This window comes from Pteropus vampyrus, unplaced genomic scaffold, assembly GCF_000151845.1.
Source record: "Pteropus vampyrus isolate Shadow unplaced genomic scaffold, Pvam_2.0 Scaffold11, whole genome shotgun sequence".
NCBI classification, from domain to species: domain Eukaryota; kingdom Metazoa; phylum Chordata; class Mammalia; order Chiroptera; family Pteropodidae; genus Pteropus; species Pteropus vampyrus.
This window is the reverse complement of record NW_011888792.1, coordinates 7,114,258-7,142,233: the sequence shown is the minus strand read 5'-3', so window position 1 is coordinate 7,142,233 and position 27,976 is coordinate 7,114,258. Positions and strand designations below refer to the sequence as shown.

The window sequence follows — 27,976 nt, the reverse complement described above, 5'->3', positions numbered from 1 at the left end:
TCCTACATAGCTATCAACCCTGGGGTTTTCTTCACTGTCTTCCTATGAATTCTCTGTGCCTCTTTTTGGATCACATCATCTCCTTCCTTGGTTTTGTCTTCTTTTATCAGAATGCATTCTTCTATGGTGTCCTTAGAGCAGTACTATTTTCTTGAAATCTTGCATGCCTGAAATATCTTTATTTCCCCTCATACTCACTGGATAGTTTGGCTAGGCACAAATTGTAAGAAAGAAATAATTTTTCCTCAGGGATTTGAAAACTCTTGAAAAATTGGATGCCCTCTTTCTCTTGACATATGCCGCCCTTCCCACTGCCCCCGCCTCCTTATACACACCCTCTATGTAGAAGCTTTTTCTCTTTATCCTTTTGGTATTCTGAAGTTTCATCATTAATTGTGTTAAGTTCTAGGTTTAACTTTTAAATCTAGAAATTCATTTTCTGTACTAATGGGCAATATTTTTTCTTCTTATTTTTATTAAAATTAAATATTCTTTTCTCTATTACCTCTCCTGAGGCAACTTCCCCCAGCTCCTTTCTGTATAATGTTTACATCTATATTTCCATATGTATACAAGACCACTGTTGAATTTCAGTTTTAGGCTTTAACTATTGTCATTTCACTGTGGAAATGAGGCCATACATAGCACATCTGCCCAGGTTGTCACCAACCACTGATCATTTTATTCAGCTCATCTTCCAAGTATAGTAATGTCATTTTAAAGAATTTTCAGTGTTTATGCTATGACTATGTAAACACTATTTACAGATGAAAACTTGTCTTAGTTTTTTATTTGCATTGTTTTCTTTGTCCATTTTATTCAGCCTCCAAGTCTTTTGAGTATATAAATCTCTCAGAATGTTCAGAAGCATCAAGTAGTATGTCAATTTCATCATCTTGGAGACAGTTCTCTGGAACCCTAGTCTGGATTGGTTAACCTTCCCAACTGATGCATAGCTATCTCCCTGGAAGAACCAGTCACTTCTCAAGTATTCTTTTTGCATTTCTTGAATTGGCACTCTTGTTTCTTGCATTGAATGTCTGCCTCTTACTTGGTTTACTTTCTCATTTTGGTGGAACATTATCCCCAGTATTATCTTCAGAAACGTTGCATGGGAAGTATATTTTTTTTGTGACCTTGCGGTTTTTGGGACCTGAAAGTATTTTTTATCTACCTGATTGATTAACCCTTTGAGAATGTAATTACAGTTTTAAAATCATTCTCTTAAAAACTTTGAAGGCATTATCTTATTTTGAAGTTCCATTCTTGCTCGTTAAGAATTCCACTTGCCATTCTAATTTCTGATTCTTTTTGCATGTCCTATATTTTTCCTTTGTTGAATCTTTCCCATCTTAAGTCACTTAGTGTGTTAATATTTATTGTGATATGCCTTGTCAAGGATTTGTTTTCATCCATTATGCTGGGACTTCGCCAGTCTGGATATTTACGGTCTTGACTTCCGGAAATTTTATTAAATTGCTTTGTTTGTGATTTCCTTTTCTCCATTTTCTCTGTTTCTATAAAGCTTAGTGTTCAGGTAGCAAATCTCCTAGACTGATTCCCTAAGACTGTCATAATCTTTCTCTCATATAGATGTTTATGTTTATATTTTTGTATTTTTTAATTTTCAAAGAGATTCTCTCAGCCTTCCCAATCCTTTAGTTATTTTCGTTTTTAATTTCTGCTATAGTTTTTAATTTTTAAGAGCTCTTTTTCTGTCTCTTCCTCTCTACCTCCCCCCCCCCCCACCTTTATGGAATCCTTTTTTTATTTTTTTGGATTACATTATCTTGTGTCTATTTGTGATTCTGAGTTTCTGAAGTTTTCCTTTCTGCCAAATATTGTTTTACTCTGAGTTGATTTTGCTTGGTTTGGTAGCTGTCTTTCATGTTAAAGACTGTTCTTAGATCCGGTGATATTCGCCTGTTCATATTTGAGTGTGAGGCACTAAAAGGCTGAATTGAAGCCTGGCACACATGGTAAGACAGGTTGCTGAATCACTGGATAGGCTAGGGATCATCTTTTCTATCCTCTCCAAAGCATAAATCATCAGACTTCTTTGAGGTGGGGAGAGTTTTAACTGGTTACTTTTTAAAGTACTTATTTTTAGTAGTGCCTTTTTCCTAATACCTCCCATCACTGCTAAAAAACATTCACACTTTTATCCAATGTAGAGAATTACGTGGTATCTGATCAGTTCCTTATTCTTTCTGGGAGTTCTGGAATAAAATCAGATTGTATCTGGGCTTTCCACTTGAGCTTCCTTATTCTATTAGTCATCTACCACTTATCTGCCTGCTTTCTAGCTTTTAAAATTTAACTGCTTTTCCTCTATTTTCATTCATTGTATTTATTTACTTAAAAACAAATTCCTTTACCGTCATTTTGGTATGGATTCGGGAGAGGCCAAAAGTAAGCTGAAGTGCTCAATCTGTTTTTATTCACAGGTTTTATATTGTCTTTTTGGTAAGATTCTTTTTTTTGTCTTTTTCAGAAACTCAGTGAGATGTTCGATTTCTTTGAATGATTTTAACTTATCTCCCTTTTCCCATTTATTTTATACTATATTCTTGATTTTTCTCTTAATGTTTTTAACCTTTCTGTTGAAATTTTTGTATCAACCGTTATTTTTTAATTTTTAAGACTTTTTTTTTTAATGTTCCATTTTGATGGCATTCTTGTGTCATGGGTATATAATATCTTTTTATTTTTAAAGATATTAATATCCTTTAAGTTTAATTTAAAACTTGCATTGTTTGATTCCCCTTCCCCGCTTTTTGCTTTAATCACTGTTAACGTTAAAAACAAGGTTCTCAAGTGTCTTCTGATTTTTGAGTATCTGTTTATATTCAAGAAGGAAGACTGAAAAAAATGGAAATTTTGTACGAGTGGCTGGAACTTATTGATTGGTGGGCTTTTTCATGAATGGTGAGTGGAAACCTGCCAGCATTCGTGGAGGAACTTGTAAATATCAGTGTCTGCAGGTTTTTGACCTTTCATTTTCTCCAGAGAAGAATTGTTCATTTTCTCATCTGTGGTGTATTAAGTGTGACAGCCAGTGTTGTGGGAGCTGATTGGGAAAGAAGGTTCTGAGACTCAGCATTCAGTATGCAGGCGTTAATTTAAATGCATGTCTAAGTCCTATTCTTCCCCCGCCCCCCTCCGACCCTCCCTTGTTTTTAGCTCTTCATTGTTGCCCTTAGATTTGCCTGATACTCCCAAGCCCAATCTTCTCTGGTTTAACACTAATTCTTCTGAGTTCTGCTACAGTTGGGGAAGGGCCATCACCTAAACTATATAATTAGGTAAGACAGAAGATCTGGCAAGTCTAATTACTACTAATGCAAACATTCAGTCAGTCATTCTGTTTTCATCCATTCTGCAGCCCTGCCTTGAGGATATCTGTTGTCTCAAATTCCTTACTTCCAGTGCATATTATGAATTAATTGTCGTCTTACTAGGTTTCTCCCCTTGTAGCCCCAGTGTAGCAGAGAAAGCTGAAATCTAAATCAGTTATTGCTTGTCCATCTACTTACTGTTTTCCGAATTTTGTTGAAGTCTCTTTTTCTATTGTCATCTCTTTTCCTATTCTTTATTTTTTGAAGGTTTTTACTTTCCTTCTTATATGGTTTATTAGTCAGATTTTAGGAGTTAGCAGAGTAAATGCATGTCTTACATCTTTTATATTTGTCCAGAGACTGCTAAACTGGTTTTAAAGCTATAAGTGATGATGATTGGACATTCATCATCACTGTGCTATCTCTCTATGGACTCTTTTGAATTGACTTAGGTATAATTTAGACCAAAAGAACCAGAACAAAGCCTTAAGAGTCAACATCTTCACAAAGTGTATATTGTATGGGGCAGAAATAGTGATTATGTGTGTCAGTTGAGAAACATCCCCAGATATCCATTGTTGTACTAATTTCAAGAGCAAGTTAAATTCAAGCATTTAAAATATTAATGTTTAATTCTATAGTTTTAAATATATGAAAAATATCATTTAGTCAGAATAAAGACCCATCTCTAGACATCAAGTCATATGAAATACACTAAAATTATTTTTACTTGATAATTAGCACTAGCCACTTATATGTTGTGGTACTTTTTCATGTTCTCTGAAATATTGTTTATTATGGAATATTCTTTTTGCTTCATTTCTTCATGATTTATAGATGTATTAAAATAGTATGGTATTTATGAATACTCACATTCTCAATACCCAGGTTTATTTAATGTATATACAACCTTTAATACCAGAAAAATTAAAAAAAATGTACTTTTTAATAGCTACTCCATTTATTGTTTGTTTGAATAAATTTCATCTTTCATTTCACTCAGTAATGCCTCATAATGTGAGAGCAAAGGTCCCACACAGTCTTTAGCACTGAACTAGGTCTGCTTAGTTTTAAGTAGTACGCTTGTGAAAGGCACCAAACAATAGCATCTCTGCGGGAATCTAGTAGCTGGCTCTCTCTCCATCCCAGAGAAGACAGAAAGTGCTGATGGACTTTATTTTAGAATCTTAGCTATTTCCTGCCAACTTTGACCCTCTACAAAGGGGTTGGGAGGAACAAGGAAAGTAGAATCATGTCTATTCTTGGGTATGTGATTTTCCTTCGAACTTGTACATGTGAGAAAATGACCTACTGCCTTCAATGTCATGCAGGAAACCAGAATTAAATGCCAAATATCCAGATTAACACCAAGGAGGAGTCTGTTTATAGTCTTATCTTAGTTGTAACATATCTGGTATGCCTTTCATACCCTATGAACAGAGTATAGCTGCAGTGACCTCTGTCTGGCTTCTCTTTATTTTCTTATTGTATGTGCCTACTTATTAGTCAAACACATGTCTCCATTGATTACATAGGACAATAGCTCCACTTAATTGCAGAGTCACACATACATCAGTTGATTCAGAGATTCTCTGCAGTTGTTATTGATGAAATGTCCTTTGTTAAAGTGGTCCCCAAATTAGACACATATAACTTAAATAATTGGTTCACTTAAAAGTAAAGAAGAAAATATTTTATTTCCGTGTTTTCCCCCCATCAATTTTGTTTGACATACTTATGTAGGAAAAGAATTATAATTTTTACAGAGTCTTGAAAGTTTTAAAAGCGTGAGAAAGAGTTTTTAAAGTGTGTGACACTAAAATCTTGAATATTGGAACATAAAACAGCCATCTCATGTCATCAGCTCTGCTTTCTGCGTCAGCTGAGTTGTACATGCATCTCAGCCATCACACCTGCTTCCAATCTTACTCCTAAACCCAAACTAATACTCTCTTATCTATTTGACCAAGTCTTTGTGTTCCAATTCCATTTATGCCAAGTTTAATGGTATGAGTACGATAAAGGGTAAAGAAAGCCTTACAATGAGGATGGAGCGGTTGTGGTAGTAATTGCCTTTTTTTTTTTTTTTTTGGTATGATGGTCCATGAAATCATCAAGTCATTGGAGAAATGATATCTCCTGATATTATAATATGAAGCATTTTTTTTTCATTAGGAGAAAAGGATAAGTGAACGGGGTAAAAGTGGTGCTTGAAAAACAACAAATCCTTTGGTGGAAGTAAAACTTTAAAAAATTAACATACTCTACAATCAGTTTTATTTTTTTTTAGAAAAAGAACCTATTCTTATGAATAAGCTGTATCATAGAGTAATATTGAGTCAATTACATGAATTTGAGTGAGAAGAAAGCCATTCTACAAAGTGATAAAGCTGCTCAGTAGTCCTATTATATTTGGTTAAAGGACTGGAACATTAGTCACATTTCCATAGCGCTTGTAGTTTACAATGTGGATGGTTTCAGGTACAAAACCCTATTATGTATGTTTTTAAGACTGTGTTTTAAAATTTTAATTCGCCTTGGTCTCCAGACAAGCAAATATTATACAAAACAAAAAGCCGTGAGTGATTTAAATTGAAATAAATTCTAAGGTTTTCTGTGTTAAATATTCAGTTCCATATGTAGATTTGTAAATTAAAGTCTATAACTTAAATACTGTATTTGCTGTTAGAAATAGACAACTACAGCAAACTAGTGCAACTTGTCACCTTTTCTAATTTCTTAAAATATTCTAAATTACTGTACTCTTACTTTACAAAAATATTCTGCTTTAGATTAATAAGGAAAATAAAACACTAAACCCTGTAATGAACTACATAATATGTCAGGTCTCCTAGTGAGAAAGAAACAGAGTCAAAGCTGTTGACTCTGAGCCGAGGTGCTTGTTTTGTCTTGAAAATTTTAGATAGCATGTGTCAAAGCTTGTTCCTTTTATAAACTTTTAGATATCTTCTGTGACATTATTGCTGCCAAATTATTCACCTTTCAAGGCAGAAACCTAGCATTATATAGGGAATTTAACTTGGGAAATAGGATTATATTTCTGTTTATTAATTTATAATTATGTATAACTTTTTTTGTTTAAGCTTGGAAGTGGTCATTTTTCTGTTGAGGCTACCCTTTTGTTGTTTTGCTTTATTTTAATCCAGGAGGTTGGTTAATAGTTGTTTGCTTGCCTGCTTGCTTTTATTTTTAAATAAAGTCTGTGTTTTATGCTTTTAAAAATCTTTGGCTGTTACTTCCTTCCATAGTCTGGGTAGTTGAGGCTGGCTGGCTATAAACTTTGTGGGGTGGGTTTCACATGTGTATAAATAGTTTTTTATCTATAGCTGAGAGAATTTTAAGTTCTGTTTTTGTTTTTGTTTTTTTTAACTAAGATATATGAATTAAACTTTCATCTTGAAGAAAATATAAAAAATATTTCAGTTAAAAATTATCTTTTTTTTTGACATTGGAAGTCAAGATCAGATTATTTTTAAAAGGATTCAATTTACTGGGTCATAAGAATTAATGTGTTTTATTGTTAGTTTCAGCATACATACGACACTGTAGCAGGTTCTTGGTAGAGTTTCAGGTTCTTTTGCAGTGAGAAAGCACAGCATAATGCATTTTGGGCATTTTGGGCATTTTGGTTGCCTTTTCTTATGGAAAAATAAATGTGGGAGGTTTAACCATTTGAATTGAAAAAAACATTTTTTATTGTTAGTTGGAAGCAAAAACAAGAACATAATCTTTAACAAAGTAGAAGAACTTAATTTACATTAAAAGTACTTAATCATAAATTTTGTGAAATTTTGAGAAACTTCAGAAAACCTCTGTTTATTTCTTAGGATACTATTCATTAGATTTGTATATTGGCAACAAAATATTTCTTGGAATATGATCTCATTCTATTTTTTTCTCAAAAAAGCATTGATAAAATATCTTCAAATAGTTTTTAAATGTTAGAGTATAGGAGACATTTTTGAATATAAGAGTTAGGTTTTTAAAGCAATGTAAATACAAACTAAGTTGGAACATATTAGTGCCTTGATAAGTATATTTTATTTAACTTGTTATCCTAGGTCTGAGATGTTTGCCATTTTAGAACTAAAAATTCAGCCTGTTGATCATTTGAAAGCTTTTATCTCAAGCTTGAAGATAAGTATATCAGTTCTCCCTATATACAATATAATAATATATAAATATGTCTTACTGAGTAAATCTTTCAACCTATCCATGATTTTTCTTTCCTATTGTAATTTTTATATCTGTGTCTATAAATTATGGCCAAATTCCAATTACAAAAACTGTTGATATTAAAATAAAACTTTAAAAAAATTAGCCATGTAGCAGGAAAAAATTTATCCTACCCCTAACATTGGGTTGAGATTTTGTAATATAAAGCAAAATAAGTTAGCACTTAAAGTAGGTGGTCCATTTAGCTAGGACTGAGGGGTTAACAAGGGAAAAAAATTATTAAAAGAAAATGACTACTTGCATCAGTAGTTTTGCATATGAAGTATGACTATTACTATAATCTTTATGAGTCTTAACTTACAGAATTATCCATGAAAATAATAGCAGGATAAAGGTAGGGGGACTAGTTTACCCCTGGTTAGGGTACTTGACCATTATTTTCACTAAGTCATAAATAAATAAATGTCATGATTTTACCTAGTAAGGGTTTTTTGTTATACATATCTGTAAATAATAGAAGGCTTATTTTGGTATAATGTTGATTTACATTAACAGATTGTATTTATGTATAGAAGGGGAAAATATCTAATTTACTTGAAAATTGTGGACAATTTATGAAGAAAGAACAGATTTAAAGGAAATAATTTAGAAAAATTTTATTTTGAAAACTCTAGTATTTTAGGCATAGTTTCTCTATGTGAATAAATTGTTAATAAGCATATTTATGGGATTAGAGCATAAAAGGATTTTGTTTATTCCAAACAATTTGTTGTAGAAATATTAGAGAAATTTAATAAGTAGCTCAATAAGAAATTTTATTACTGTCTTACCTAGTACAGAAAGAAGGTCTCTATAAGTGATCTCAAAATAAGGTTATTACAATTGTCAGCGAGGAACTCCAAATAGGATAGGATACCATAAGTGTGGTTAGTTCTTTCTCTCAGGAAGCCAGATTTATATTCTGATATTTCTGATGCTAACAAAAGTCTGTCTTAGGAGATTTTTGTTTAGTCTACTACCATGTACTACTATTTGGGCTTATTATATATAAATGGAAAAAAAATACATGTTGCTCTAAAAGTTTGGTAGAACAACAGTTGAGTTTTGAGTTGAAACATGATGATGATTGTACGAAATAGAGTCCCAAAATAGACTTGAATTGGTTCAGCAAATCTGTGCTTAACTCAACTTGACCAGGAACAAATTGGTAGGCACTGGGTATTGCTGGAAAATACCCAGTGCCTTTGTGGGGAGAATATAACTCTAGTTAGAAAAGCTGCCTGTTTACTTCTCTATAAAACAGACTAAGTACTTGTTCTATTCTGGGTGTAATATCGGATCTTTGCCAGTGATGGACTAGATTATATTGAAATCTTAACATTTTGTAATAGTATTTAACAAGCATGGGAAACATTTCTAACAGTTGGTTTATTATTAATCATCATTAACATTCATTATATTTTAATTCATGGGATGTGGAAATAATAGTGCATGAGATTGAAAAGGTTAGTAAAACAAACATAAGTACTTTTATACTGCAAATTTGTAATTTAAGATCTGTTAAACTCCAGGGCGTAATAAACTTTTTTCTAGAGTGGTGGGTTCATTGTAGATCAAAACTATTAAAATCTAGATTGACTTTTCTAAAATGTTAGACAAAAAAGTACTAAAAGTGGTGTATGAAAAACTAAGTGTCCCCTAACCTATCCCCTTGCCACTTCTGATACTTTTTAGCTGTTTATTCTGGTTTTCAAAAATCTTCATATTTTTAAATACAGTGCTTATACCACTGATTCATCAATTATGGCGAGGATTTTTCTTTCTTAAGCTGCCATCCTTTGTGCCTCAGATTACATTTTTATGGAAAAGGCTAAAAGATTTAAACACAATTAAGAATTATATCCAAGTAAAATTAATAACTTTTTAAAATTGCATAGTTTTAAAAATAATTGTTTAGTAGACTAATATGTATATGGGAAGTTAGAAAGTTTAAACATAGTCTTAACTTTGTAGTTTTTCTTTGTTAATTGAACTACTAAATAAATCATAATGCAAATTTAAACTACAATGTTTTTATTTCCTTTTTAATTTGAAAACTATTCCAAGAATTTAGATTATGCAAAATGGTTTAGGTTAATGCTTTGTAACCTCTTTTTCTGCCTGCACACACAGCTGGCTCCTGTCATTACAATCCTTCATTAACAACAATATATTCTCACCTAGGTTAATGGGATTGATTTGCACTAATGGTGGAGCAGGTCCTGCCTTTATCGCCTTGCACTAGAGACAAGTAACTATCAGAATCCTATCCTGGATTCATAGTCTTCATAAATTTTTTCCTTTGGAAATTGTGTAATTTTAAAATTGGAAAGTCTTTTTACATTAAAGCAGCTGTAGACTACTATTATTTGTCTTGGACACGAGGGCAAAAATGTAAAAACTCTGAAATTAATTATATTCTTATAAAAAAAAAGTGGTAGCTTGAACATGATTAAATTGTGGAAAAGTTTTAAAATATTCACATTCCATCTTAAAACGACATGGAAACTACATGTGCTTTGTTAAACCCCCATTAATAGTTTTGATTGAACTTGATATCCTATTAATTCGACAGTCCTATTTACGCTTAATATTACAAAATCATGCCAGCTTTTGCAGTGATGCAGTATACTCTTATTGCTTATAAATGACTTAGAAGTTATTTGGCAAAATAAGACAATTGACAAATATATTTAGGGAAAACTTATACAATAAAGTTCAGAATATTATTGAGGATTTATTTTTCTTGTTATAAAAATAATTTAGCCTCTCCTTTCCCTTAATGTTCAATATCATAGAAAAACTGACATCTGTTATTATATGGATTAGCCTTTTTACTTCAGTAGAGTTTCAGATTTCCATATTGTGCTGTAACCAGAGTACTGCAGAGTTAAACTGAGGAAGATAACTTTGTGTTAAGGTGGTGAATATTTGATGGAGGTCATAATTGTAAACCAATGGCATTTTTTTTATTAGTCTTATTTCTTACATTAAAGAAGTAATTTGTTCAAATACTTGACCATTTTATATATGTGTGTATGTATATATATGTAACTTGAGTTATGAATATAAGAAGACATTAAGAGTGAAAGTAACATATCTAGTAAATGTATTCAGAAGGTGTATGCTGAAGCTCTATATATGTATTTCTAGATATATGTAGCCTAGAGCATATATTCTGTAATTACAGCAAATAGAAGACACGCAGAGGTATTTTTTATCAAAAACTTCAGAGGTTATATCTAGCTTTTCATTATCTGGTTTTGTCTTGTCTTAGAAGCAAATCAGGTACTTTTATAGAATGTAGCATTATAAGTAATATCATAATAGTCTATAAAGGAATATATTAAACAGTCAAAACTAATTCCTTGAACAGCAGATTTTAGAGAGTACCTCCAACTTACATGTAGATTGTATTCTAAAATGCTTGGAAATAAAATAATCTTTTTTTACAGAAATAAATGACCCCCCTCCTCCTGCCAAGATTAGCCCATGAAAGTTCATTTGGTCTGTAGTATACAAGACCATAATTTTTTCAAGGAACATAATAATACTGCTAATAAGTAATTAGGAAAACAAATTTGAGAAAGTATCTTGAATCATAGTATTTGAGCAAAATAAGAGAGATTTTTGTGAAAGGGAGCTTATTTAGCTAGAATTAACAGATGAGAACAGTGAAAAGCAAGAAAGGGATGATACTGAAAAATGAGATGCTTGACTAAAGGAAGTTAATAAAGATACTTGCCATCACACACTGTTCTGGGGGCCTGGTTGCCCCAGGAATAGGTTGGTAAAGATGAGCTATTTCTATGCGCTGTATTTTTTTTTTTTTTTTTGACATTTTAAAGGGGAAACTATTCATAATAAGCCTTAGGAAAACAAAGCCTTAGCCTTTATAAAACCCAGAAAATCCTTTAAATTTATAACTATGGGTGGTAAATAACTTGTATTTGTTATTACCAACAATAAAAACAGCTTTTAGTCTAAAACCTTTTGTATATTGTTTTCTACTTAGAGTATATTATCCCAGGGAAACTTTTGATATCATACTTCAAAAGGTCTATTTACCATTAAGGTATAGAATTAGCACTATTTCAGCTCACCTAAACTATTGTGTAAAACATTTCTATGGCAAAATTTATTCATCAGTTGTTTGAGTACCTACTATGTGCCAGGCATTTCCTGGTCCTCTAACTACAGTGAACAAAAGACGAATCCTTGATACCATGGAGTTTATAGTATTGCAGAGGTGTATTCCATTTTTAAGTTCCATTTGAAAGATGCCAAAAAGTCATCTATCTTTATTACCTTCAAGTTGGCTAACTTAGGGCAGATGCCTGTAGCTAGAGCCACCAGGACAATACATTTATATCCAGTATCCTAGTTAATATCCTAATAATAAAAAATGAGTAATAACATTATTAACCCCTTTTAAATAGGGCGACAAAAGACAGCTTTTTTTTAAGGAGTATGGATGAGAGTCCTTATCCTTGACCAATCATTCCTGAATAAGAATTCCTCTGATTGTTAGAACGTTTGAACTATTTACTTCTGTCATGGCAGCTCTATTTTTAAAAGGTTTCATGTGTGACTGCTAAACTGCCATGTAACTTAGCTGTGATATACAGTTTTGTAGAGATAGTATAATAAATTATTAAGTGAACAGACCCTGAATTCAGACTGCCTAGATTTAAATTCTAATGGCCTCAATTCTAGCTGTGTGATCTTGGGCAAGTTACTTAACTTCTCTGTGCCACAGTTTTTAAAAATCTATAAAGTAATGATAATAGCTGGCTAATGTGAGACTGAAATGAGTTAATTGGTAATGCGTAGTACTTGGCAAGTACTAAATGACAGCTGTTATTATTTTTCATGCTTGCTATATAGTTTATGTAAAAGTTGCTTTCCTAGATTTGTTTTTGCCGAGAACCCTATTTTGTTTGGATTTATGTTTTCAAGGAGAACAATTCAATACAGTGGAAATCTGGGTTCTAGTTTAGATCATCCACTGATTTGCTCTTGATTTGATCAGTTTGTGAGGAGTTCGGCTAAAATTATGTTTAATGTTTTCATATAAAATTAAAATATTTTAATTTTTAATAGATCAGCATGTCAAACCTTTGACTGTTTTTTTGTACTCAACTGGAACTTATTTCTCTACAGGTTTTTGTTTAATCATACGGTGAAACGGTGATCCCAGATACTTAGTTTTTATACCACAGTTTACCAGTGGCTATTAGTAATTCTCAAGTTTTGAGTTGTTGAATGATTTACAGATGATTCTTATGATTCGTGTGCATTTGTATTTAATTCTAAATATAAACTACCTGACAGACATGCCCAACAAAAGATAGTTCCCTAATATAACCTCCACCTTGGCTTTTCATGTCACCAAGAACCTATTTTATAAAATTATTTTAATGACCTTCTAATAAAATTTGAGTCAGAAAAACTAGAAATACATTCATTTCTAATTACAGCTTAATGAGAGTATGTGCATTTTTCATTAATTATAAATATTATAAACTTCACTTAGATTTGCTTCATTTTTATGTCCTATGTCCTGGAAGACTTTAGATTTTCATGAGTTTTTCACTTTCTTCCAATGGCTACCTTGTAGATAAACATGTTGTAGAATCAAAATAAATGTAGTTAGATTTTATTGGAGTTCAATTCCTGTAAAGATGGTTGTGTTTAACTCCCATAAAGTTATTTGTGGTTTTTTTCCTGAACTTTTCCTTCTGCAGCAAAGTTCTATTTTCATTAACTACACACTATTTTAAAGTAAAAGATGGTGGTGAAAGATCAGTCTGTGTTACCTTTGGATTTTTTTTCTTCGTGAAAGCAATGGCAGTCTTGATTGTAACAGAAAATTATCTGGAATTTGGACTTGAAACAGGTAATAATTTCATACAACTATAAAAATCAGTTTTCCTTTATCTAGTGTTAATATTTTTGACTTCAATATTTAAGTAAGTTTTATATCTGATAAGTTTTTAAAATTAGGTTTGAAGCGCATGTTCTGTAATGTTCTAAATAATTAACCTTTATTATTAAGATCCTCCTTTTTTCTTTTAGATGTTTTTTTGTTAACTTTTTCCAGAAATATTGCTCCCTCTCCATTTTTCCTTACAGTTAAAGAAATTTCTGTAATGCTAAAGTTTACTCACATAGATAAAAATGCAATTCTTAATGCAAATTTTATGCACACTCATGGAATATACAAATATCAAAGGAGTGTTTTCAAAGACTATTCCTGCTAATAACCAAATTTTATTGCATTATGGCATACTAATTAGCACATGAAAGAGCTAAACTAGTCACTTCAAAATTTAAGATGCTCTGTTTTCCAGCGTTTTATTTCCAAAGATAGATCCTGTATTTTACTCCTGTGATAAGAGTAATTTTTTTTCCCCTACAGGGTTTACAAATTTTTCAGACAGTGCGATGCAGTTTCTTGAAAAGCAAGGTTTAGAATCTCAGTAAGTTTTTTTTAATATTAAGCATGATTTAAATTTAAATTTTTTTCTATTTTTAGTAAAATAGCATTTGTTATTAAGTAGTTCTTTATTTTTAATCAGTGAAAAGAGTTTTTTTTCCAAGTAGAACTGTCATTTTTAGAAATATTCTTACTCGTAATTTTTACATTTGTATATAGAATTCTTTCATAGAATTCTTGCTTGGATTTAATTTAGTTCCTCTGCCACCAGAGATTAAAATTAAATTTATATCTGAGTGATATATCAAATTCTGTGTTAATATGTAGGTTGGATTGTTACAAATGTGGCTAAAGAATGCCTGGTTTACTGTACAGTTCACCAAAACCCATTATAGGTAATTGAATAAGAACAGTCAGTTTGTAGACATTTACGTTGTACTATTGTTATTGCGGTTTTTAAAGTAATTGATTAGAAGAAAGGAAATTCCTATAAAGTTAACTCTAAAAATTTATCAGCTTTTTAAAAATTTTATTTTTAGGAGTCCTGTTTCAAAACTTACTTTCAAATTTTTCCTGGCTATTTTCTGTTCACTCATTGGGGCTTTTTTGACATTTCCTGGATTACGGCTGGCTCAAATGCATCTGGATGCCCTGAATTTGGCAACAGAAAAAATTACACAGTAAGCGGAAAATGTACATAAGCACATGCAGATAAATATATGTTTTCCATCTTAATGAAGGTATATTATTGTAATGAAATCATAAATTGTTGTGTTGAAAATTAATGAATAATCGTTTAATGTCACACTACTTTCTCTTTGCACTATAAGCAAGTTTCTTTTATTCACTTAAAATTTTAAGTCCTGTGTTCAAAAAATACAACATCAATTACAAAATCGTTTTACTTGTTAAAATGGAAAAATCAATATTTTAGTTCTTTTTAACTCAGGTGAATTTTATGATATTGTAATCTCTACACTGAACTAAGCATCTATATAAATTTCCTTAAAGCAGAACATCTTAATTAAAATATTTTATTTAAATTTTATATAAATTTATTTAAATTGATACTTTTATTGAAAATATTTTAAAATTTTTTTGAGAGTGAAATCTGTATACAGATATATTTGTAAGACTCATTAAAATATACATTGTTTTATTTGGGGATTGCTAATACCATATAATATCAAATATAGATTACTTTTAACTATTAAATTTTTAGTTTTCAAATAGAAAAAAAGTATATATATATATACATATAGTTCAAAGCCCATTTACTATATTCTTTGTGGTCATCACAGATATTTTTCTGTTGCCGTAGACACCTTGGTAGAATATCTCCAACTCATATCTAGACTCAAATTCCCATCTCATCTTTTTGTTTTGCAGTTAAGCTCAAGTTGAGAATAGTCCTTTTTGATACATGTATTTATAGTCATTAAGTTTCTCTTAGTGATTTCCGTTCTTTAAAACGCCATACCTTAATGATACCGATTCTCTAATCTTACGTTCTTATCTCTCTTACCTAAGTCATTTTCCTTTATTTTAATTTTGACTGTCTTATTTTTTCCTTACCTCCATTTTTTTTTTTTTACATATGCTTTATGTGTGTATTTACTTATTCTCACCTCCCAGTACACTCCATCCCTCTTTTTCTCCTCTTACTCAGCATGCTCGTGGCTACATTTTGCCTCCCTCCTACCATCTTCTCTAATGGCTTCTTTTAAAACAAAACCTGTTTCTCACTCCTCTCTACACACACTTCAGTCCTTTAACCCCAGTGTTATGATTTAAATAAGCTGAAAGGGTGGGTGGAGGGGAGCCCTGTACCAGCTACTGAAACCGCTGTGGGCTGCTCCTCAATACTAGAGTGTTCCCTAGCAACACTGCGTATCTAATACCGCTGCTTTCTTCCTTGCACCCGATGGTTTACCCAGCCTATGAAATGAAAGAATTACTTTATAAAAACATTTAAAACATTTAGTGGTGGTTTGGGGTGGGGTAGAGCCACATTTTAGTGTCCTCTTCGTAAAACTTGGCTATTTTAAGGTTTTTCCCCTTGGGGATTTTGAGTTTTATTTTATTGTATTGTATTTTGTTGTATTTTACAGTATTTTATTTTACTGTAGCTCCCATTGTGTTGTTGCACTCTGCCTTGATATAGGGGTATGGGCAAGCTAGTTCTCTTGTGGGAGTAGCATGACTGTCACAAAGAGCAGCATTCTGTGGCCAGGCACTAATATTTACTTTAATGCCAGAACTTAGAACCACAGTTCCACCTATCCCTGTCAGGTGTTCATGGTTTCTTGACCCAGCCTCTTGTTTCCTCACATAGATTACTATCATTTGCATTGAAATGATATTTTAAGGGTGGTGTGTGTTTAAAACCCTTCATCATGGTTGATAATGAAAGTACTTGGTAATAAAATAATCTGAAGAATTTGTCTTTTTTCTAAAATAAGAAAAATCACTACTAGTCATACGTCTCTGTAGGGTACAAACTTGGGACAAGAGTTAACGATGTTATAGCTCATACCTAAAACCTTTTGCTATATTAGGTATATTGCTTTGTTAGGAGTAATGTAAATTTCCTTGGTTTGTAAAGGGTAGGAAAATTAATTTCCAGTATGTTTATATTCAAGAAGATACAAAAATATGTGAACCACTTATGATTTTAGCAATGTAATTAAAACAATATATATGATCATTATATATTGGAAGGTTCCTGAGTTATAAGTTGTTGCAATAGGTTCCACTTGCTACACACCTCCTAGGATAATGGACCTTGCTAATTACTGTCTCTTATTTATAAATAATGAGGCATTTTGTTTCAGCTACAAGAAAAAGTATCAAAAGATAACTCCTGTATACTGAGAATCCATTGGATTGATTGACTGTGAAAAGTTAGAGAATCGTTTAAGTACCTGTGTGTTAAATCAGGGAGATACAGGACATTGTTAAAGAACACTAGAATTGAATTGAACAGATTTAAAGTTTAGTGCTAGATCTGCCTCTAACCTGAAATATTGCTATGAGCAAGTCGTTTAACCTTCCTGGATCTAAATGTTCTCATCTGAAAAATTAAGATAATGAAGTATTTTTTCAAGGGGTCAAATCAGTGTTAAGTGATAATGAAAATATAAAATAATGATACAGTAGTACCTTAAATATAGAATAACTGAAAATAAGTTTTCATATTTGTTTTGTAGTCCCAAGTTTATGTAGTTTATTAGTGTATTTTGTTTCTGGATTTTTATGTTTATTTCTTACATACTTTCAGAACATTACTTCATATCAACTTCTTGGCACCTTTATTTATGGTTCTGCTCTGGGTAAAACCAATCACCAAAGACTACATTATGAACCCACCATTGGGTAAAGAAAGTGTCCCATTGTAAGTATGGGTATTTGAGGGCTAATTTTTGTTTCATTATGTAATCTGAACTGTTTCCAAAATGTTATATAGTGTATATAAGTTTTTCAAGGAGAATATCAGGACACTGTATTTTTAAAATATTAATAAAAGTGCTAAAAGATGTGTCATAAAATTGAAGCTTCAGGTCATCATTTAATCTTCTGTGATCTTCATTAATAAATGTGAATGATTATTACCCTGCATTAATATTATCTTATACACTTGCAAGTTTCTCACTTACTGAACAGTTGTTAGCTGTTATCTGACATTTTTCTACTGTCATTGTACCTATTTTTAAGATACTTTGTGCATTTTTTATTTTTTAATTGTGAAAATTATGGAGGAATAAATAAGTATAAATGGAAAGTCACATATGAAGCCCCTATAATAGTTATTAACATCTCCCATATTTGCTTCATCCTGTTTTTGTTTTGTATTTGGATGTAGTTTTTCAAATAAATTAGAGGCATAACATTTTCACTCCTAATTACTTTAGTATGCAATTCTAAAAAATGACATTTTCCTACATAGCAATATTATACACCTATCAAAATTAAAAAATAATGCCTTAACATTATTATCTAATATTAGATCATATTTCCCCATTAAGCAACTATATTTTAACAAAAGAAGATGATAAGGAAACATAGAAACAATTTTTTAAAAGGCATTAATAACTATATGTTAAGTCATTAGCCTTGTGGAACTATGTTAGAATAATAGAAAAATTCAGACAGAGCTGGTTTAAACCCCATTTCTGATCTTCACTAAAACTGTCACTTGAAGAAAATTATTTAACTTTCCTGAGCCTCTGTTTCCCCATCTGGAAAATGAAGATAATAGTATCTACTTCACCAAGTTATCATTGGAATTAAATGAAAGAACATATGTAATGTAACCAGCTGGAAGTAAGTGCTTAATAAATGTTCCTTTCACTGCTTTGCCTTATCAAATTTTAAATAGAAAACCTGACTAGTCATTGACTCCACAGTATAAAATACATAGTTTTACATTATATTTTTCTTTTAGATTCTGATACAAATTTGTCTTGGAGTATATAATCAGTGATGACCATGACTTTTTTTTTTTTTTTTTAATTAGTCTTATCGAACTAGGGAAGTATTTATAGAAGTTGTAATATTTTTTCTCCACACAAGTATGCTTTAATGTTAATTTTAACTTGACAGATTCACTAAATGTTTAAAAGTATATCCTAAGGATCTTAGAGTTATAGACAAAATCTCAGAGAAACTTCTAACTCATGTCTTTGATATTGAAAGCATTCCCAGTCCTTCTATGAAGCTTTGTCATAGCAGTTGGATTTTATGCTCCTATAATTATGTTCTCTGACTTTATATTTGCCTTAGTTTAATTAGAAAAACAAGGTAACCCAGTATTTATGATGTATTCATCATACATCAGTTATTATGTATCAGGTATTGATACTTTACATTTTTTATATGTTCTTATAGTAATTCTGTTTGTGATTACAGTTCTCATTTTATAGATGAAATAACGGACTCAGAAATTAAATGATTTGGCTAAGGTTATTCAGTCAGATTTGGAATATATAAAGCATTTGGTAGTTATACCAATATTCATTTCTCATTTTCAGCTTTACTAAACTTTGTGCAGATTAGTAGCAATTAGTACAAATTCCTACACTTAAAGGAAATGGGGATAAGGAATTCTTTCACTTGGGTATATATTAAATTATAGGAAAATTTTCATTGTGTATGAAGACCTAGAACCCTCTTCCTATAGCTTTGTTTCCTTTGTCCTATCTCCATTTTTGACCTGTTTCATAAGCAATTCCAACACAATTACAGCCTTGTCTCTGCTTCACCTTAGTCTTTGTCAGACCATTACGTTGTGATTTTTATTTTTTGTTTAAAATTCGAAGTATATGTGGTAAATTGAGAAAGAATGCCCTAATCAAAGAGAATGAGCTGAAGGAGGAAACGAGTGGCATTCTTCATATGTAACATGGACTAAATGGTTATAGTGCAGTTTCAACCCAGAAATATATTTTAATCCATCCATGTGTTCTGATTTAGCATCAAAATAATAAAATGTGGGTAAACAGAGTCAGTGTGTACTCATGACCTCATAAGAAGAAAACCAAAGGAAAACATATATGGTGAAACCTAGAATGGCTTCAGGACTTTGGAGAAATGTCTTCTGCCTATTCTGTACCTATGCATTTTATCCCAGCTCAGCCTTCCTGAGATATCCCATCAAATCAATTTCAAGATATTTATAAAGTTAGTTAAATAATCTGAATAAGAAGGTACAGTTTAATGACTATTATTCTAAATCCTGAACTGCTCAAAATTGAGCAATATTTTTTGATACACTGCTTTATTCCATTGCCTCCATTCCTATTATCTAGCACCCTCACAACCTATGGAATAGCTGTCTTCAAGATGCCACCAGTCAGGCCTCCTTGTTGCACAACTCCAGGGAGCACAGTTGTCTGTAGGCCTCCTGGAAAGTTTCAAGGCTGTGGATGGCCTTGGCATCTTGTGTACTATCTCACGTGACTGTCTCCTTACACTCATTGTTCAATATAGTTGAAATGTGTGGATAAAAAGTTATGCCTTTATCTTTCCTAGCCAACAGTTCTTTTCCATTGGAATTTTTATATCCATGTGCACTCATGACTTTGTAAAAAGGAAACCAAGAGAGCCTACACATAATAAAGCCTTTGTTCCATCCCCATTTCTGACCTCCATTTCATAAATAGTTCAAACAAAAGTATACACTTCTACATCTTCCTCTCTGCCTTTTCTCTTTCCTGTACTGTTCAACTTTATTGCCCCAGGCAACTTCTATATTTTAGTTCCTTTCCTAGGTACTTAAAACTGGACAGAAGGAAGAGGTGATAATGAAACTGTTTGGAGGAGGAGTGTTATAAGGTGTTTTATCTTTTCCCATTTGTTTTTCTTTATAGCCATATATTTTACCCTCAAGGTCTTAGAAATTTGAGGGAGACCCTTGTCTTCCTATTCTGGCACATCACTCCACACATTTCAACAGTCATATATTAAGTACCTGGTATGTGCTAGAAAGTAGACTAGATGCCAAGCATGGTCTAGTCATTACTTTCAAATTACTCACAATGTGACTTTATCAAAGCAGAAACTATGGTCCTTTAAAAACATTAAACCCCAAAAGGACATCAGAAATTCTCTTCTTTCTAAAGTCCTTTAAGGAGCCTTCACCAGTAGTCTAGTTTCTGAAAAAAATGTTCTAAGGATTCATTTCATGTGGAGTCCTTACCTTAGCCTTGACTGATTGCTCAGAAATTGAGCCAGCTTCAGCACATAGCAGGTTAAGTGACTTGTTGGAGAGAAATCTGAGTCCTCTGCTTTCTTCATAATATATCAGAATCTTGATTTTTTTCCAGTGATCTCAGTCAGGAACTCAGCAGATTGAAAGAGCCTATGCAGATATATATATAATCAGACAAAACTCTAGCCAGTAATAGATGGGTCATTGACTAGAGAGTTCCACAGGCAGTCTCCTGTTTCTTCTGATTTCCAGTTTAAGAGCATCCACATCTCTTCATTCCTCAGCCAGTTTTTTCCCCCCCATGGAAAAGGGTAAATGAAAACAAAGGATCTCAATTACTGCTCTACTTTTTTCTTCTAGATATCTGTTACTACTTTACTGTCATGATACATTTACTTATCTGGTTCTGTTATGCAAGTGAAAGTATTATATTGTTAAGTCTATGATGGTGGGATACTTTTGCTTTACATCTCCAACTCTAGCTAAGTACAGGTTCCCTATATTTTATATGGTGAACATTAACATATATAACTAGCATGTTAGAATATTTTGGTCTTTGAGAGCACCATGTCAACTTTTTTGCTCTGTAGAATGACAGAAGCTACATTCGATACTCTGCGACTCTGGATAATAATCCTATTGTGTGCTTTGAGATTGGCCATGATGCGTAGTCACCTGCAAGCTTATTTAAACTTAGCCCAGAAATGTGTGGATCAGATGAAGAAAGAAGCAGGGCGAATAAGTACGGTTGAGCTACAGAAAATGGTAAGTTTTAAACTAGTTAAAATGAAAAATAGCAAATACTGTGTGTTATTAGAAAAAAATTTGGTTTTCTTTAATAATCATTTTATTTCATAGTATTCTTATTGTAAATAAATAGGATAATTTTAAACAGACAGAACCCAAAGAGACCTTGATCTGATTTTGGTGCTAAATGAAGAAAATAGGGTCTCAGTTCCTCTCCCTACCATAAGTGTTTTAAGTATCATACAGTTGGGTGGTCCAAAGCTGTGATATGTCTACTGTTACTAAAATGAGACCCCCCTAATTGATTTGAAAAACATTACAACGTATTGTTTAGCCTTTATGAATTAAAGGGTAAGAAATATTAGTTTCAGTGACTACATTTATTCCTTTTAAGATTATTCTAAGTATTGAACATGAAATGTAAATATTTAACTTAATGGGGATTAAGTTAAATATAATGGAGTTTAAGAAGCTAGAAGAACTAAAAGTATTATTTGAGTGGGCTTAGTAGGTACTACAGAGCTGACGATTGATGTAAATTCCTTTAGGAATCTGTGGAACATAGAGGAGTAACTCGGTTGTAAATTGTTAAGAATTAAGTTAAATATTTAACATTATAATGTAATGGACTGGACTTATAACCTGATCATGTTTTTTTTCTTAGAGAATTGGATTGAGTCCTGTTTTTGACTCACACATTTATAGGTCAGGAGTGTTGATCAAGATTCAAACAACTTTTCTGTTTTTCCTTTTGTATATTTTCATACTCTATAAATTGACCTCAGTAAATATATTCATATGGGTTGATAATTTAATGTTTTTATTTTCGAGGGGTTTATGCTCATATATGACTCTGCCAGTTATTGTTATTAGTTTGATGTTTTAGGTATCTCTTAGAGATTTTAGCATTTTGTTTTATATTTGAAATGTAAGTGAATATATACCATTTGACTTTTAGTGGTTATTTTGTTCAATTTATATTAATCACTTAATTATTTTTAAGGTATCTATTTTAATATTTTCACATTTTAAAAAACTTATCTTCAAACTGAGCCTTCTGAAATCAGTTTAGGAACATTTATAATGAAATGCAAACTTATTACCGTTTAGCTTCCTTAGCAGGAAAAGATTACTTGTCTCTTAAGAAATTAAGTTTGATAATTATATGAAAGTTTAAATCACTCATAACATGTCAGCCATATTAGACACTTAAGAATGTTGTTGGTTGCAGGTGGCTCGAGTCTTTTATTACCTTTGTGTCATTGCACTGCAGTATGTGGCACCTCTGGTAATGCTTCTTCATACAACTCTGCTTTTAAAAACACTAGGTAGGTTTTATATTCTACCTGTAATTAATAATGCTTTTTGTTACCTACAAAGAAATATGCCTCTTAAAATTGTTTCTCTTCATAAAAGTTTTAAAAGGAAACATGGGAGACTTTAGCTGTAAAAATTGATTCCTAATGTTATGTTTTACTTATAAGAATTATTTACTAGAGATTAATTTCCAAATTTATTGAATAACTTGAGTGAGCACTGTTGATCTTAGCCATTTTGTGTTGTAAAGGGATTTAAGATTTTGTTAGTGTTTAACATTGAAATTATTACAAGGTTCTTGTAAACTTATATGAATTATAGAATCCTTTGGTGAAAATTTATATTGAAAAAATAAAGATTTCTCCATGGAGGAACAAAGTTCTTCTATAAGTGTGTTCACTAAGCTGTCAAGTCCCTGTGTGGTGTCGTTCAAGAACTGTCATTTATGGTATTGATCATTTCCCTTGGTGCCAATGTGAGGGTTTAAGAAGCTAAAGGAACTAAAAGTATTCTTTAGGTGGGTTTAGTAAGTACCATAGAGCTGATGATAGATGTAAATGTCCTTTAGGAATCTATGGAACATAAAGGAGTAGCTCAGTTGTATATTGTGTGACTCATATCCTATCCAACATTGGAAAGTATATGATGAAAAATTTTCTAGAAGCTATTAATAGTCTTTCACATTGAAATCGTAGTTAGTTTCTGAGGAAAAAATTTATTCTGTTATTCTAAGGGAGAAAAGAATTCTAAGAAGTTATTGAGTCTGTCTTTGTCACTCCAGTAGAGGTAGTTGATTCATGCATTATACAAGGAACAAATTGTTTTTATTTTACCAGATTTTATTAAAATCTGGCAGTTATTAAAAGTAAATTAGACTTGTAGCTTTTGTGCGTGCTTTTACTAATAAAGCCAGATTATAGCCTGGTCAAATTAAGTGCTTTTTTTAACAAGTATATAGAAAGATTATTATTTTATTTTATTTTTTAACAAACGCTAAATTTCTTATTCTTAACTTCAAATATGAGTTAAAGAATTTAATTTTTTTAAATAAAAAGCTTTGGAATTAGTTAACCTTCAAGTCTTATTTGTGTCTTGAATTTTCCAGGTAATCATTCCTGGGGCATTTATCCAGAATCTTTCTCTACCTTGCCAGTGGATACTAGTCTACCTTCCAATTCTGTTTACTCTGACTTACCCTCTGCTGATGGAAAGATGAAGGTAACTGTTACACAAATAACAGTGGCACTGAGCAGCTTAAAAAACATTTTCACTCCTCTGCTTTTTCGAGGACTTTTATCTTTTCTGACCTGGTGGATTGCCGCTTGTCTCTTTTCTACAAGCCTTTTTGGGCTTTTCTATCACCAGTATCTCACTGTGGCATGAATCTCAGTTACAAAAAAGGATATCCAAGTCATGCTTTGGATTCAAATATTTGTGCCCTTGAAGGGCTGACAAAAACCAGAAGAAAGCAAATACAAAGAAAAAAAAATATATTGGAATATCCTGTTTGAGATACTTCCTCTGTATTCTCAGGGTGAATTAATGGTATAACATGTAAAATTACAGAATCGATTGTTAAGTGCTATACTGTGGCATTGGGATTTTAGCTCCTTGTATTAACTGATATGAGAGGACTATCTACAAGTGTAATACTTCTGATTACCTTGGTTTACAGAAACCTCCAACAGTCTTTGAAACTTTTCAAATAACTCTAGTTATTGATTGATTTCCCTTAGTGGTATTAAGGTACTGTTAATATTCGTATGGCTGCCTGTACAACAATCTTCAAACTGAGCCATGTTTTAGAGGGGGGAAAGGAGCTAAAGTCGCTTCTGTTGGTAATGTGTTAGTCACTCTTCAAACAACAACAACAAATCCAACAGAAATGAAACAATAGCTACTGTATATTACAGTAAAGAAAGCTGCATAGTAATTTTAAATTTAATAGATGTACATGCTTAATATCTGTAAGTATTGTTGCTTGAGAATAACAAGAGTATTGTTTTTAAATGTATTTTATTCACCTTGAGGGAATCTTTCAAAATGATTGGCTATATGAACATTTGAAATCTTGCTGTTAGGTTTGGGCCTCCCATATTTTATGATTCTAAATAGTTCTTTTTAATAATCTAAAAATATTTATCAATATTGATCAGACTTTTAAAAAGTCACTTTGTACTCCTGCTGACTACCTTTATGTATTGTATATATTATATATTAAATATATAATATATTGAGATTATAAAAGATGAAAATATTGAATTCTTATAATATTTTAAGTTGCTGAATGTATGTTAAAACATGATTGAATGAGATGTATTTGTATCTAGAAATTTTCTTTTTGGAATGAGATTAAAATGCATTTTTGAAAGTTCATTAGAGCAAGCAATTTATTTGTGTTGCCTGTGTGACAGCAGTTATATTTTATAAATAGTTGATTTCACTCAAATAAAAAATTTTTTTCTGTCATTTTCAAAATTAGAATCTTTCCCACTCTCAACAAGCCTACAGGAATCACTTAAATCTGTATTAATTAGAACTTGTATTACATTTGTAGTGTCTAGAATTGGAAATATTAAATGTTTATTTTATAGTCCAGAAATTGCGATAATTTGAAAATTTTAAATGACATTTTAAAAAATAGTAATATTCTTCATGCTTTTTACATCTAAACTCAAAACGAAGGGTTAGAGTTATAGATTGATGAGATAAACAGGCCTTTTTTTTTTTTTAAACAAATTGTAGTTTATAAATAAATATTCTTCCATATAACTGTATTTAGAAACTATATTATGTGTCAGTGCTTTCGTTACTATTGAAAGCAATTGTGAAACTTCTTTTAGAATTACTTTCAAGGCTTGTGGTTCACTTTCATTTGAATCATCTCAGTACAGCAAATTCCTATCTTTTAGTGTAGATTATATATTTTAGGAATAGCTGATATTTTAAGTCTGAATAATAAGTGCTTAAGTTGGGTAACACTGTCTGGTTGAAATGAATTGTGAGTTTAGCCTAATGATACTTCATGTGTATATCCAAAAGAAGTATTCCAAGTATACCTTGAGATAATCAGCATCACTAAAATAAGGATCTTATAACAAGATTACAGCAAAGTATGATATTTATTTTATATGTGAAAGCTCTTATGTTAGACTTGAAAAGAATCTCACCTGGTATTTATAATTATTCTTATTAAAGAACTACATTTTAAAAATTACATTAAAGCTATTTTGAGTTTCAAAGATTATACAGTGGATTTATGTGGGGGAAAGAGACATAGAATTTATTATTGGGTGGATGGAATAACATGTATTTCTAAAATACTATTGATTTATTCTTTTTAAACTTGAATTCTCCCTGAGTATACTGAACTTACACAAGCTGCACATTAATTTAAGTACTGGATTTTTTTTTTTTTTTTTTATCCTTTCAAAGCAAATTTGAAGAGAATGATGGTTATAATTACTAACTGCTTTATTTATGCATCTTGTCTTTGTACCAAGAATTATGCATCTTGTCTTTGTACCAAGAATTATGTTCTCTAAGTGCAAAAGGGTTTGTACTCTATGTAAACCAAATACTATTTTAAAATTCAGATATAATTGACATATAGCATTGTATTAGTTTTAACTATACAACATAATTGGATATGTGTATATGTTGCAAAATGATTCTAAATAATATTTTAATAGCCTAAGTTATATCAGTAGAATGCTTTTATTGTTTATATTAGACTCTAGTCAACATGCTCCAATGGTCAGTTCTATTATATACTTTTGCCAAATTAACTAGGAACAGTTATCTTACTTTATATGATTTATGGAATTTTGTTTGATAATTTATTCATTTTTTTCTCCCCCTCCCTGCCCATAGCACTATAAAACTCAGAGCTCTATTCTCCCTTCTACCCCATTGGTTTAGTTTGTCTGAAATGAAAAGCGTATAATTTTATCTTAATATCTGTATTCATGTTGATTATCTTTGGTATTTTCCCCAGAACTCTACTTGCTATGTATAAATGACCAATACATCCAAGTAGAATGGGCTTATTGTCTTATTGTTTCTGTTATAAATATCATTGATAAAATAGTGACATTTCTTCTTGAGTTATGATTCAGAAGAGATATTCATCCATTAATGGAATTGATAGATCCAGGAAGCAATAAGTAGGATTCATTATGAAATCTATAATTGGAACTTCACTGGATAGATTGTATTCTTTCAAATGAAAGATTAAATTCTCAGTACTGCAAAGCATGGGGTCTCAACATTCTCTGAATTCATACATACTTTCTGAGCCATCTCATTATTGAAAGTGGTCTATCATGGTATATGGCTCTATTCAGCAAAATAAAGGTAAGTGATTTTTGAATGTGGATCATCTTGTGTATTCACAGAGCTTTAGGTGGCTTAAAGAATCAGATTTAAACACTTATGATCCTAAAGCTTGAACTCAGTGTCTCAGGTAGTCATACAATCTCATCTTTTAACTCCCACTCATCTCATTATATCTATACCTTGAGTTTATGGCAATGCTGGTTATATGCCATGAATACTCTGACAGGGACACTAAGGATGGCCAGAAGGTTGTCAGTCTTTCCCTTCTTTAAAGTGGTAAACATTTTCAAGTATTTTTGTGTTCTTTATAAGAAAAAAAGAAAAAACCAGCTATAACCTGTGCATCTGCTTATCATTTGTTACTAAGGGACTCTTTCAGCTACAAACTGTTTGTTAGATGAACTTATATCTTTAATGGTCAGAGAGTTTGTATTTTTCTATTTTATTTTTTGTTCTTTTATTTGGTGGTTTTCTTTATAACTCCCTATGCATAGCTACTCCTCTCCTTTTTCCCATTTGGCAAAAGATTATTCATTGTTTTAAATGAAGTAGCATAATTTTGTGGACAGAATGTTAATTTAAGAATAAAGAAACATTTTTTCTCATCCCATTTCTGCCTATTAGCTGTTTTTTACATTAACTAGGTATTCACTGTTTACTAAATACAACTGAATTATCACTATTGACCTCAGTTTTATCATGCAAAATAGTTTACATTAAATATATGGCCATATAGTTCTAAATCTGCTATCAATTTCTCATTGTGTTAGCTTGAGAAAAATGAATTGCTATTTTTGGCTTCAGGAATGGATATAGGTCATGTTAGATGTCATCCATTCATTGTTAATCAAA

General features: G+C 31.4%; 1 protein-coding gene across 5 annotated transcripts in view; it reads left to right on the top strand.

Moving 5' to 3' along the window:
- TMEM161B (transmembrane protein 161B) overlaps positions 1-25,162 on the top strand; it is a 63,571-nt gene extending 38,409 nt beyond the window's left edge. For 2 of the 5 annotated variants that reach the window (XM_023523184.1, XM_023523187.1), the window contains 7 exons: positions 13,360-13,473; positions 13,996-14,056; positions 14,553-14,693; positions 17,294-17,407; positions 21,313-21,487; positions 22,701-22,797; positions 23,892-25,162. In XM_023523184.1, the coding sequence (XP_023378952.1) occupies positions 13,422-13,473; positions 13,996-14,056; positions 14,553-14,693; positions 17,294-17,407; positions 21,313-21,487; positions 22,701-22,797; positions 23,892-24,169 (918 nt within the window). In that variant the 5' untranslated portion in view covers positions 13,360-13,421 and the 3' untranslated portion in view covers positions 24,170-25,162. Of the gene's footprint in view, positions 1-13,321; positions 13,474-13,995; positions 14,057-14,552; positions 14,694-17,293; positions 17,408-21,312; positions 21,488-22,700; positions 22,798-23,891 lie in introns of all 5 variants that reach the window. The other 3 variants (XM_011377819.2, XM_011377829.2, XM_023523180.1) reach the window with 2 other exon arrangements.
- The last annotated feature ends 2,814 nt before the right edge of the window (positions 25,163-27,976 follow it).